A 12,372-nucleotide genomic window follows, 5' to 3' on the forward strand; every position below is an offset into this window, starting at 1 on the left:
TCTAACATAATAGTGTGAGAGTCTAGTCCATAGTGGATCTAACATAATAGTGAGAGTCCAGTCCATAGTGGATCTAACATAATAGTGAGAGTTCAGTCCATAGTGGATCTAACATAATAGTGTGAGAGTCCAGTCCATAGTGGATCTAACATAATAGTGAGAGTCCAGTCCATAGTGGGTCTAACATAATAGTGAGAGTCCAGTCCATAGTGGATCTAACATAATAGTGGGAGTCCAGTCCATAGTGGATCCAACATAATAGTGTGGGAGTCCAGTCCATAGTGGGTCTAACATAATAGTGAGAGTCCAGTCCATAGTGGATCTAACATAATAGTGAGAGTTCAGTCCATAGTGGATCTAACATAATAGTAAGAGTCCAGTCCATAGTGGGGCCAGTTGGAAACCATCCCGAGCGGAGACGGGTCAGCAGCGCAGAGATGTCCCCAACCGATACACAGGCGAGCGGTCCACCCCGAGTCCCGACTCTGGACAGCCAGCACTTCGTCCATGTGCCCTCCCTTCCACAAGGGAGAGGGGTGCAGAGCAGAAAAGAAACGGCAGATCAACTGGTCTAAAAGGGGGGTCTATTTAAAGGCTAGAGTATACAAATGAGTTTTAAGATGGGACTTAAATGCTTCTACTGAGGTAGCATCTCTAACTGTTCCTGCTAGAACATTCCATAGTACTGGAGCCCCAATAGAAAACGCTCTATAGCCCCCAGACTCTGGGAATCACTAATAAGCCGGAGTTCTTAGAACTCTACTCCATTTGATTGCGGATAACATGCAGGTGTTGGGAAATCCGACCTCAGCTTTGTTCTGGCAGAACATCTATTCCCACCCTTATCATCATTGGCTGTGTTCTGGGGGTTCTTACCTCACCGTTTTATTTAAAAAAAAAGGGGGGATTCTGATTAACAGACTTGCAAACTTCTAATTCTAGAAAGGTCACAATCGGCCATGATTGTTTATGCACTTGGCTTTCAGGTGGACTTCTCTTTGTAGGTTTCTGCAATCCCTCTGCCACCTCTGCTTTACGGTCCTGTTGCCTAGACAGACCGTTGACTGCTTTAGTGTTGACCACCACTCCTGTGAATGGATGGTGGTCGTTTGACATGGCTGCCATGGCCACCCTTTAAAACACTTAAAGCCAGAATGTCATGGAGTCGTCCTGTTGCCAGTGTGGGTGGAAGGTCCAAGATATGGAATTTTTATGGTTCTTGTCTTTTTTTGTGTGTGTTAGTCTCATAGTATACAGTACGGGCCAAAAGTTAGGACACACCTTCTCATTCAATGCGTTTTTTCCTATATTTTCATGACTAGGGGTGTCAAACTCATTTTAGATCGGGGCCCACATGGAGAAAAATCCACTCCCGAGTAGGCCGGAGTGGTAAAATCACGGCACGATAACTTAAAAATAAAGACAACTTCAGATTGTTGTCAGGTTCAAACACTGATGACATCTACTAAACAAGACAAGAAGCAAAGAATTAAACAGAGACAGAATTAAATTTGGCTCTATTTGAGGAGAAACGCCTGGGCTGTATCCTTGTACAGTCTTGTAAAGATCAAATCAAATCAACTTTATTTATAAAGCACATTTAAAATTCACCACAAGGGGTAGCCAAAGTGCTGTACAATGGACAGGTTAAAAGATAAAACGAGTACCGAGCAAACACAACACAACACAAACAGAACACGATAAAAAAATAAATAAATAAAATAGAATAAATGAAAACATAAAAACAGGTTCACAGCAGGTGTATTATGAGGCGCCATGGAATAAAAGTATGTTTTTAAGAGAGATTCAAAAACAGGAAGAGAGGAGGCTTGTCTAACACTCAGAGGTAGGTCGTTCCAGAGCTTGGGAGCAGCAACGGCGAAAGCTCTGTCACCTCTAAGCTTCAGCCTTGTGTCGGGGACCGTCAACAGCAGCTGATCGGCCGATCTTAAGGATCGGGTGGGGCAGTAAGGCTGAGTTAAGATTGTACGCCTCCTCTTTTATTTGGACTTTCCCTGATTACATGGCAACAGCTGTTTCTAAAGGGACGGGGGTCGTAAACAGCCTTCGCCTTTTGGTTACGGAACAGTTCAAAGAAGAGGTCGTAAAACCGTTCACAGAAAAGGTCGTTAAAAGAGTTCAAAGAAGAGGTGTCTGGAACTTGGGCAGATCCTGCTTTCTCTCCGCTTTGTAGTTCTTGGGTCAAGACAATATATATGTTGACTACAATACATGACAGAAACAGAACACCTTCATGTTACTTCCCATCCTACACAGTGGAGTTTTACAAGCCTTCTTCTTGGTAGGATTAAAGACAGCTTTTGTCTGCTCGCCGGGAACTCGTTTCAACACAAAGTTTTGTGATAACTTAGATACAATTATCATTCGTTTAGAAAGAGAACAAGCACATTCGGAAAATGTACAAATCATAATGTTGTTGGGTTGTTTTTTTACCCTTACATGTTGCGGTTAATAGTATTCTATCTGTATTTGTCCTATTTTCTGAATAAATGATGTGATAATGTTCATCGGTCAACTCATTGGTGTTCATTTTCAATCCATCCATCCATCCATCTTCTTCCACTTATCCGAGGTCGGAACAGTCAGATGTCTGATGGGTGTTACGTTGACGTTGCAGCAATGCAATGTCCAGAGCACAATTATTGAGGTGGTGAAGAGTGAGGTAATAAGATGGTCCGGGGCAGGCTGTTCATTTAGCAGTCTCACAGCCTGGGGATACGGACTGTGAGACATTCTGGTAGTCCTAGCGCGAATCCATCTATACCTCCTTCCAGAGGGTAGCAGGTAAGGGAGAGCCCCACCACCCGGCGGAGGAAACTCATTTCAGCCGCTTGTACCCGTGATCTTGTCCTTTCGGTCATAACCCAAAGCTCATGACCATAGGTGGGGATGGGAACGTAGTTCGACCGGTAAATTGAGAGCGGGTTTTGGTGGTAGCGGGGGTGTATATTGTAGCCCGGAAGAGTTAGGATACAAGGGATTCTGGGTATTTGTTCTGTTGTGTTTATGTTGTGTTATGGCATACTTGCCAACCTTGAGACCTCCAATTTCGGGAGGTGGGGGGTGGGGGGTGGGTGCGAGGGGCGTGGTTGGGGCGGGGGCGTGGTTAAGAGGGGAGGAGTATATTTACAGCTAGAATTCACCAAGTCAAGTATTTCATATATATATATATATATATATATATACATATATATATATATATATATATATCCCCGCGACCCCAAAGGGAATAAGCGGTAGAAAATGGATGGCTGGATGGATATACAGTGGGGCAAAAAAGTATTTAGTCAGCCACTGATTGTGCAAGTTCTCCCACTTAAAATGATGACAGAGGTCTGTAATTTTCATCATAGGTACACTTCAACTGTGAGAGACAGAATGTGGAAAAAAAATCCAGGAATTCACATTGTAGGAATTTTAAAGAATTTATTTGTAAATTATGGTGGAAAATAAGTATTTGGTCACTTCAAACAAGGAAGATCTCTGGCTCTCACAGACCTGTAACTTCTTCTTTAAGAAGCTCTTCTGTCTTCCACTCGTTACCTGTATTAATGGCACCTGTTTGAACTGGTTATCTGTATAAAAGACACCTGTCCACAGCCTCAAACAGTCAGACTCCAAACGCCACTATGGCCAAGACCAAAGAGCTGTCGAAGGACACCAGGAAAAGAATTGTAGACCTGCACCAGACTGTGAAGAGTGAATCTACAATAGGCAAGCAGCTTGGTGTGAAAAAATCAACTGTGGGAGCAATTATCAGAAAATGGAAGACATACAAGACCACTGATAATCTCCCTCGATCTGGGGCTCCACGCAAGATCTCATCCCGTGGGGTCAAAATGATCATGAGAACGGTGAGCAAAAATCCCAGAACCACACGGGGGGACCTGGTCAATTACCTACAGAGAGCTGGGACCAAAGTAACAAAGGTTACCATCAGTAACACACTACGCCGACAGGGAATCAAATCCTGCAATGCCAGACGTGTCCCCCTGCTTAAGCCAGTGCATGTCCAGGCCCGTCTGAAGTTTGCCAGAGAGCACATGGATGATACAGCAGAGGATTGGGAGAATGTCATGTGGTCAGATGAAACCAAAATAGAACTTTTTGGTATAAACTCAACTCGTCGTGTTTGGAGGAAGAAGAATACTGAGTTGCATCCCAAGAACACCATACCTACTGTGAAGCATGGGGGTGGAAACATCATGTTTTGGGGTTGTTTTTCTGCCAAGGGGACAGGCCGACTGATCCGTGTTAAGGAAAGAATGAACGGGGCCATGTATCGTGAGATTTTGAGCCAAAACCTCCTTCCATCAGTGAGAGCTTTGAAGATGAAACGTGGCTGGGTCTTCCAGCATGACAATGATCCCAAACACAACGCCCGGGCAACGAAGGAGTGGCTCCGTAAGAAGCATTTGAAAGTCCTGGAGTGGCCTAGCCAGTCTCCAGACCTCAACCCCATAGAAAATCTGTGGAGGGAGTTGAAAGTCCGTGTTGCCCGGTGAGAGCCCCAAAACATCACTGCTCTCGAGAAGATCTGCATGAAGGAATGGGCCAAAATACCAGCTACTGTGTGTGCAAACCTGGTAAAGACCTATAGTAATCGTTTGAACTCTGTTATTGCCAACAAAGGTTATATTACAAAGTATTGAGTAGAATTTTTGTTATTGACCAAATACTTATTTTCCACCATAATTTACAAATACATTTTTTTAAAATCCTACAATATGAATTCCTGGATTTTTTTTTTAACATTCTGTCTCTCACAGTTGAAGTGTACCTATGATGAAAATGACAGACCTCTGTCATCATTTTAAGTGGGAGAACTTGCACAATCGTGGCTGACTAAATACTTTTTTGCCCCACTGTATATATATATATATATATATATATATATATATATATATATAAGAAATAATTGACTTTCAGTGAATTCTAGCTATATATATATATATATATATATATATATATATATATATATATATATATATATATATATATATATATATATATAAATAAAATAAATACTTGAATTTCAGTGTTCATTTATTTACACATATACACACACATAACACTCATCTACTCATTGTTGAGTTAAGGGTTGAATTGTCCACCCTTGTTCTATTATCTGTCCCAATTTTCTAACCATGCTGAACACCCTCTCTGATGATGCATTGCTGTGTGGCACGCACAAAAGTGCTTTCATCAAATGCACTAGATGGCAGTATTGTCCTGTTTAAGAGTGTCACAACATTGCTGTTTACGGCAGACGGACTGCTTTACTGTAGACGTTCTTTATATTGTGGGAAAGCGGATTCAGGTCCGCATGGAGCTGGAGGCCAGCTCCGCCTGAATTTCGGGAGATTTTCGGGAGAAAATTTGTCCCGGGAGGTTTTCGGGAGAGGCGCTGAATTTCGGGAGTCTCCCGGAAAATCCGGGAGGGTTGGCAAGTATGCGCTACGGTGCGGATGTTCTCCCGAAATGTGTTTGTCATTCTTGTTTGGTGTCGATTCACAGTGTGACGTGTATATTTTTTAACAGTGTTAAAGTTGTTTATACGGCCACCCTCAGTGTGACCTGTATGGCCGTTGATCAAGTATGCCTTGCAGTCACTTTCGTGTGTATGCAAAAGCTGCTGTTTGTATGGTGAAGAAGCGGGTTGGTCGACAGGTTGTAGAGGACGCTAAAGGCAGTGCCATCACGGCACGCCCTTAATATTGTTGTCCGGGTGAAATTCGGGAGAATGGTTGCCCCGGGAGATTTCCGGGAGGGGCCCTGAAATTTGGGAGTCCCCCGGAAAAATCAGGAGGTTTGGCAAGTATGCTTAATGCTATAAATTCTCTATAGTTGTACGTGGAAATGTGTTTTTTGTTATTGACGATGGACGTTGTGACTCCACAGAGCATCCAGGCGGCCTCCAACAAGTGGTGGACAAACGTCTCGACGAGATGCTGGAGGTCCTGAAAGGCATCATTGGCAAACACGAGAGCCTCAACTGGGTGACGATTCACAGTACAGCTGGAGCCGTCGCCGCTTTAGTCAAGAGTGAGTCATGATGTTCGCCTCTCCAAATATTCCCAGCATTTTCAACACTCTTCTCCCCTGTTTTCTTATCTCGCTTTATCTCATCTACTCATTTTTCCTGTGACAGTTTACTAATGCAATTACAGCCTCAAGTCTTTTTGAATACGATGCCACAAGTTTGGCACAGCTACACTATATTGCCAAAAGTATTTGGCCACCTGCCTTTACTCACATATGAACTTGAAAGTGCCATCCCATGGAATTGTCCAAAATGTTTTGGCATCCTGGAGCATTCAAAGTTCCTTTCACTGGAACTAACTCCTGAAAAACAACCATCCATCCATCCATCCATCTTCTTCCGCTTATCCGAGGTCGGGTCGCGGGGGCAGCAGCCTAAGCAGGGAAGCCCAGACTTCCCTCTCCCCAGCCACTTCGTCCAGCTCCTCCCGGGGGATCCCGAGGCGTTCCCAGGCCAGCCGGGAGACATAGTCTTCCCAACGTGTCCTGGGTCTTCCCCGTGGCCTCCTACCGGTCGGACGTGACCTAAACACCTCCCTAGGGAGGCGTTCGGGTGACCAGATGCCAGAACCACCTGATCTTGTTCCTCGCCATGTGGAGGAGCAGCGGCTTTACTTTGAGTTCCCCCCGGATGACAGAGCTTCTCACCCTATCTCTAAGGGAGAGCCCCGCCACCCGGCGGAGGAAACTCATTTCGGCCGCTTGTACCCGTGATCTTGTCCTTTCGGTCATAACCCAAAGCTCATGACCATAGGTGAGGATGGGAACGTAGATCGACCGGTAAATCGAGAGCTTTGCCTTCCGGCTCAGCTCCTTCTTCACCACAACGGATCGATACAGCGTCCGCATTACTGAAGACGCCGCACCGATCCGCTTGTCGACCTCACGATCCACTCTTCCCTCACTCGTGAACAAGACTCCGAGGTACTTGAACTCCTCCACTTGGGGAAAGATCTCCTCCCCAACCCGGAGATGGCACTCCACCCTTTTCCGGGCGAGAACCATTGGAGGTGCTGATTCCCATCCCAGTCGCTTCACACTCGGCTGCGAACCGATCCAGTGAGAGCTGAAGATCCTGGCCAGATGAAGCCATCAGGACCACATCATCTGCAAAAAGCAGAGACCTAATCCTGCAGCCACCAAACCAGATCCCCTCAACGCCTTGACTGCGCCTAGAAATTCTGTCCATAAAAGTTATGAACAGAATCGGTGACAAAGGGCAGCCTTGGCGGAGTCCAACCCTCACTGGAAACGGGTCCGACTTACTGCCGGCAATGCGGACCAAGCTCTGACACTGATTATACAGGGAGCGAACCGCCACAATAAGACAGTCCGATACCCCATACTCTCTGAGCACTCCCCACAGGACTTCCCGGGGTACACGGTCGAATGCCTTCTCCAAGTCCACAAAGCACATGTAGACTGGTTGAGCAAACTCCCATGAACCCTCAAGGACCCTGCCGAGAGTATAGAGCTGGTCCACAGTTCCACGACCAGGACAAAAACCACACTGTTCCTCCTGAATCCGAGGTTCGACTATCCGGCGTAGCCTCCTCTCCAGTACACCTGAATAGACCTTACCGGGAAGGCTGAGGAGTGTGATCCCACGATAGTTAGAACACACCCTCCGGTTCCCCTTCTTAAAGAGAGGAACCACCACCCCGGTCTGCCAATCCAGTGGTACCGCCCCCGATGTCCACGCAATGTTGCAGAGTCTTCTCAACCAAGACAGCCCCACAACATCCAGAGCCTTAAGGAACTCCGGGCGGATCTCATCCACCCCCCGGGGCCTTGCCACCGAGGAAAAACAACCCCACACCATAATTCCTCCTCCACCAAATTTCACACTCGGCACAATGCAGTCCGAAATGTAGCGTTCTCCTGGCAACCTCCAAACCCAGACTGGTCCGTCAGATTGCCAGATGGAAAAGTGTGACTCATCACTCCAGAGAAGGCGTCTCCACTACTCAGTGGCCTAGTGGTTAGAGTGTCCGCCCTGAGATGGGTAGGTTGTGAGTTCAAACCCCGGCCGAGTCATACCAAAGACTATAAAAATGGGACCCATTACCTCCCTGCTTGGCACTCAGCATCAAGGGTTGGAATTGGGGGTTAAATCACCAAAAATGATTCCCGGGCGCGGCCACCGCTGCTGCCCACTGCTCCCCTCACCTCCCAGGGGGTGATCAAGGGTGATGGGTCAAATGCAGAGAATAATCTCGCCACACCTAGTGTGTGTGTGACAATCATTGGTACTTTAACTTTTAACTTTAACTTTAGAGTCCAGTGGCGACATGCTTTACACCACGCTTTGCATTGGACTTGATGATGTATGGCTTAGATGCAGCTGCTCGGCCATGGAAAACCATTCCATGCAGCTCTCTGCGTATTGTACGTGGGCTAATTGGAAGGTCACATGAAGTTTGGAGCTGTGTAGCAACTGACTGTGCAGAAAGTCTTTGCACTATTGGAATTAGGGGTTAAATCACCAAAAATGATTCCCGGGCGCGACCACCTCTGCTGCCCACTGCTCCCCTCACCTCCCAGGGGGTGATCAAGGGTGATGGGTCAATCATTGGTACTTCAACTTTAACGTTAACTTAAAAAGAGGGCGAAAACAAAAGGTATAAAGTCGACTAAAATGTACTCTAGTAGCAATACTTAGATAGATAGAGGGAAAGATGAATGTAAAGAGACATCCTGGATGAAAACCAACGCTTCCCATCCAACCCGATGGAGCTTGAGAGGCGCTGCAAAGAGGAACGCGCGAAAAATACCCAAACTTGTGGCATGGTATTCAAAAAGACTTGAGGCTGTAATTTCTGTCAACAAAGTAGTGAGCAAATGCTGTGAATACTTATGTACACAGGCTTTGTTTGTTTATTTTAATAAATAAATAAAAAGTTTTCAAAATTAAAAAACTAACTTTTCACACTGTCATTACGGTAGGGTGATACTACTAAAGTACTGCAGTACTAATAGATTAAAAACGGTACTATACTGCCTCTGAAAAATACCAGTACTTTGTATTTGTATTTTTTACGGACTTTACGGAACACTGTCGTCCGGTGGTGACATTGCTGGTAATACGAGCAGAGGCGAATGTTCGGCATACGCACACGTACGGAGTACTTACAAGCAGACACGGCGTGGAGACATACGAGGAAGAATGGACGCATTTCGGCTTAAAAGCATACAATAACAGTGAAGATATAACACTGAAACGCTCTACAAGAGTCGGGCAGTGTTTTAGCTACTTCTAAATCACTAATCCTGGCCTCCATGGTGACAAATATAGTGAGTTTCTTACAAGTATCAATATCACTGGAGGACGAGGAATAGCTAAACATGCTTCACTACACACCGTAGGAGGATACAATAGCTGAGCTAGCACTCCTCAATGTAAACAAATGGGTGGTTTTATACATACATTGACTGTAACAATATCAAGTACAAGAGCCGTATACTTGATACTAGTATGATTACGTTGATATTTTTGTATCGTCACTTTATCTTTTTTCCTTTTTTTAAATTAATATTATGTTTATAAACTCAGGAAATACGTCCCTGGACACATGAGGACTTTGAATATGACCAATGTGGATCTACACCTGACATCCACTGTAATGATACCAAGTACAGGAGCGTATCTAGTTGATACTACTATATGATTACATCGATATTTTTTTATCATCACTAAATCTTTTTTCTTTAAATTCATATTATATGCATAAACCCAGGAAATACGTGGATGATTGGGATGATCCAGTAACTACTTGGTATCGGATCGATACCTAAATGTGTGGTATCATCCAAAACTAATGTAAAGTATGAAAGAAGAGAAGAATAAGTGATTATTACATTTTAACAGGAGTGTAGATAGAACATGTTAAATGGAAAATAAGCAGATATTAACAGTATATGAACAAGTAGATTAATAATAATTTTTTACAGTTTGTCCCTCATAATGTGTACAAAATAATAGGTGTATAAATGACACAATATGTTACTGCATAGACTAATTAGGAGTCTTTGTTTGTTTACTTACTACTAAAAGACAAGTTCACTATTTTATTTAAGGACTAAATTGCAATAATAAACATATGTTTCATGTACACTAACATTTGTTGTTAAAATAAAGCCAATAATGCAATTTTTTTGTGGTCCCCTTTATATAGAAAAGTATCAAAATAATTTTAGTACCGGTACCAAAATATTGGTATCGTTACAACACTACTCCCTATATGTTTAGGTTTTTTTTCTATTTATTTATTTACTATCTGTTCATATTCTGTTTTATTTTTATGATTATTAATTGTATTTATTTATTTATTATAATTTTGTTTAGTTATTGTTTTTTTTTTTGCTGTTTTTCTCTTATTGGGGGGGAGAGGTGGCATCGTTGGGATACAAACATATAATATTATTTTGACATTTGGGGCAGACAATAATTGTATGATGTATGCAACTATGATGTGATGGAGAGGAATGTCTGATGCTGGATGTCAATAAAAAATAAATACAAATTAAAGCTGCAAGCAGCGATGGACGGGACCGACTTTGACGGCACATAAAATCCAAACCGGAGCAGTAATTAAAACTCTTTGGTCAACTTTTAATCAGAAGGGTTCAATCTCTCTCCTGTGCTAGTTTGAAGCCGACACGACAAACGCGCTCAGAGGAGATAATGTTTGAAAAAAGGTGACCGGTTTTTACAAAACTTTTGTTTTGAAGGGGGAATTGCAAACTTCCTGGGGGTTGTCAATTTATGAATGTAGGTCTAAGTGAGACCTACATAGAGGTTTTTGTTTCATGACTGTAAGACATTCCTACTGGAAGTTACAGGCAGTTTTGTCTTGAGTTTTCTTCCTAGGAGCAGTTGTGTCTGTGTTTTCTTCCTAGGGGGCGCTAGAGCGCAATTTTGAGTTTTGGGGTTGGTTTTTTTTATTAGATCGCAATTTTTGTCAGTCCTGATGTGTGTGTCCAGTTTGGTGAGTTTTGAAGCATGCTAAAGGGGGTCAAATTACAGTTCAAAGGGGCAAAAGTGACTGTTTTTACTGAAATTTTATTTTGAAGGGGGAATTGCCAACTTCTTGTTGATTTTTGCTGAAGGATGTCAATGTATGAAGTCTAGGTCTAAGTCAGACCTACATAGAGGTTTCATGTCTCTACGACATTAATACCGGAAGTTACAAGCAGTTTTGTCTGTGTTTTTTCCTAGGGGGCGCTAGAGCGCAATTTTGAGTTTAAAAAAAAATTTTTTTTATTATTATTATTAGATGGCAATTTTCGCCAGTCCTGATGTGTGTGTCAAATATGGTGAGTTTTGAAGCATGTTAAGGGGGTCAAATTACAGCTCAAAGAGGCGGCGGAATAATAATAATAATAAAACACACGAAATACAATAGGGTCCTCTGTCCCAAAGGGACATTGCGGTCCCTAATTAAAGCTGCAAGCAGCGATGGACGGGACCGACTTCGACGGCACATAAAATCCAAACCGGAGCAGTAATTAAAACTCTTTGGTCAACTTTTAATCAGAAGGGTTCAATCTCTCTCCTGTGCTAGTTTGAAGCCGACACGACAAACGCGCTCAGAGGAGATAATATTTGAAAAAAGGTGACCGGTTTTTACAAAACTTTTGTTTTGAAGGGGGAATTGCAAACTTCCTGTTGATTTTTGCTGGGGGTTGTCAATTTATGAATGTAGGTCTAAGTGAGACCTACATAGAGGTTTTTGTTTCATGACTGTAAGACATTCCTACTGGAAGTTACAGGCAGTTTTGTCAGAGTTTTCTTCCTAGGAGCAGTTGTGTCTGTGTTTTCTTCCTAGGGGGCGCTAGAGCGCAATTTTGAGTTTTGGGGTGGGGTTTTTTATTAGATCGCAATTTTTTTCAGTCCTGATGTGTGTGTCCAGTTTGGTGAGTTTTGAAGCATGCTAAGGGGGTCAAATTACAGCTCAAAGAGGCAAATGTGACTGTTTTTACTGAAATTTTATTTTGAAGGGGGAATTGCCAACTTCTTGTTGATTTTTGCTGAAGGATGTCAATGTATGAAGTCTAGGTCTAAGTCAGACCTACATAGAGGTTTTTTGTTTCATGTCTCTACGACATTCATACCGGAAGTTACAAGCAGTTTTGTCTGTGTTTTTTCCTAGGGGGCGCTAGAGCGCAATTTTGATTTTTTTTTTATTATTATTTTTTTATTATTATTAGATGGCAATTTTCGCCAGTCCTGATGTGTGTGTCAAATATGGTGAGTTTTGAAGCATGTTAAGGGGGTCAAATTACAGCTCAAAGAGGCGGCGGAATAAT

The 12,372-nt window shown here is 43.2% G+C and overlaps 1 protein-coding gene across 2 annotated transcripts in view; it reads left to right on the top strand.

Annotated features, from left to right (window-relative positions):
- LOC133609884 (rho GTPase-activating protein 29-like) overlaps window positions 1-12,372 on the top strand; it is a 251,586-nt gene that overhangs the window by 114,071 nt on the left and 125,143 nt on the right. For both annotated transcript variants that reach the window (XM_061965910.1, XM_072913447.1), the window contains exon 3: window positions 5,923-6,066. In XM_061965910.1, the coding sequence (XP_061821894.1) occupies window positions 5,923-6,066 (144 nt within the window). The remainder of the gene's footprint in view (window positions 1-5,922; window positions 6,067-12,372) is intronic.

Source organism: Nerophis lumbriciformis, linkage group LG07 (assembly GCF_033978685.3).
Source record: "Nerophis lumbriciformis linkage group LG07, RoL_Nlum_v2.1, whole genome shotgun sequence".
Taxonomy (NCBI): domain Eukaryota; kingdom Metazoa; phylum Chordata; class Actinopteri; order Syngnathiformes; family Syngnathidae; genus Nerophis; species Nerophis lumbriciformis.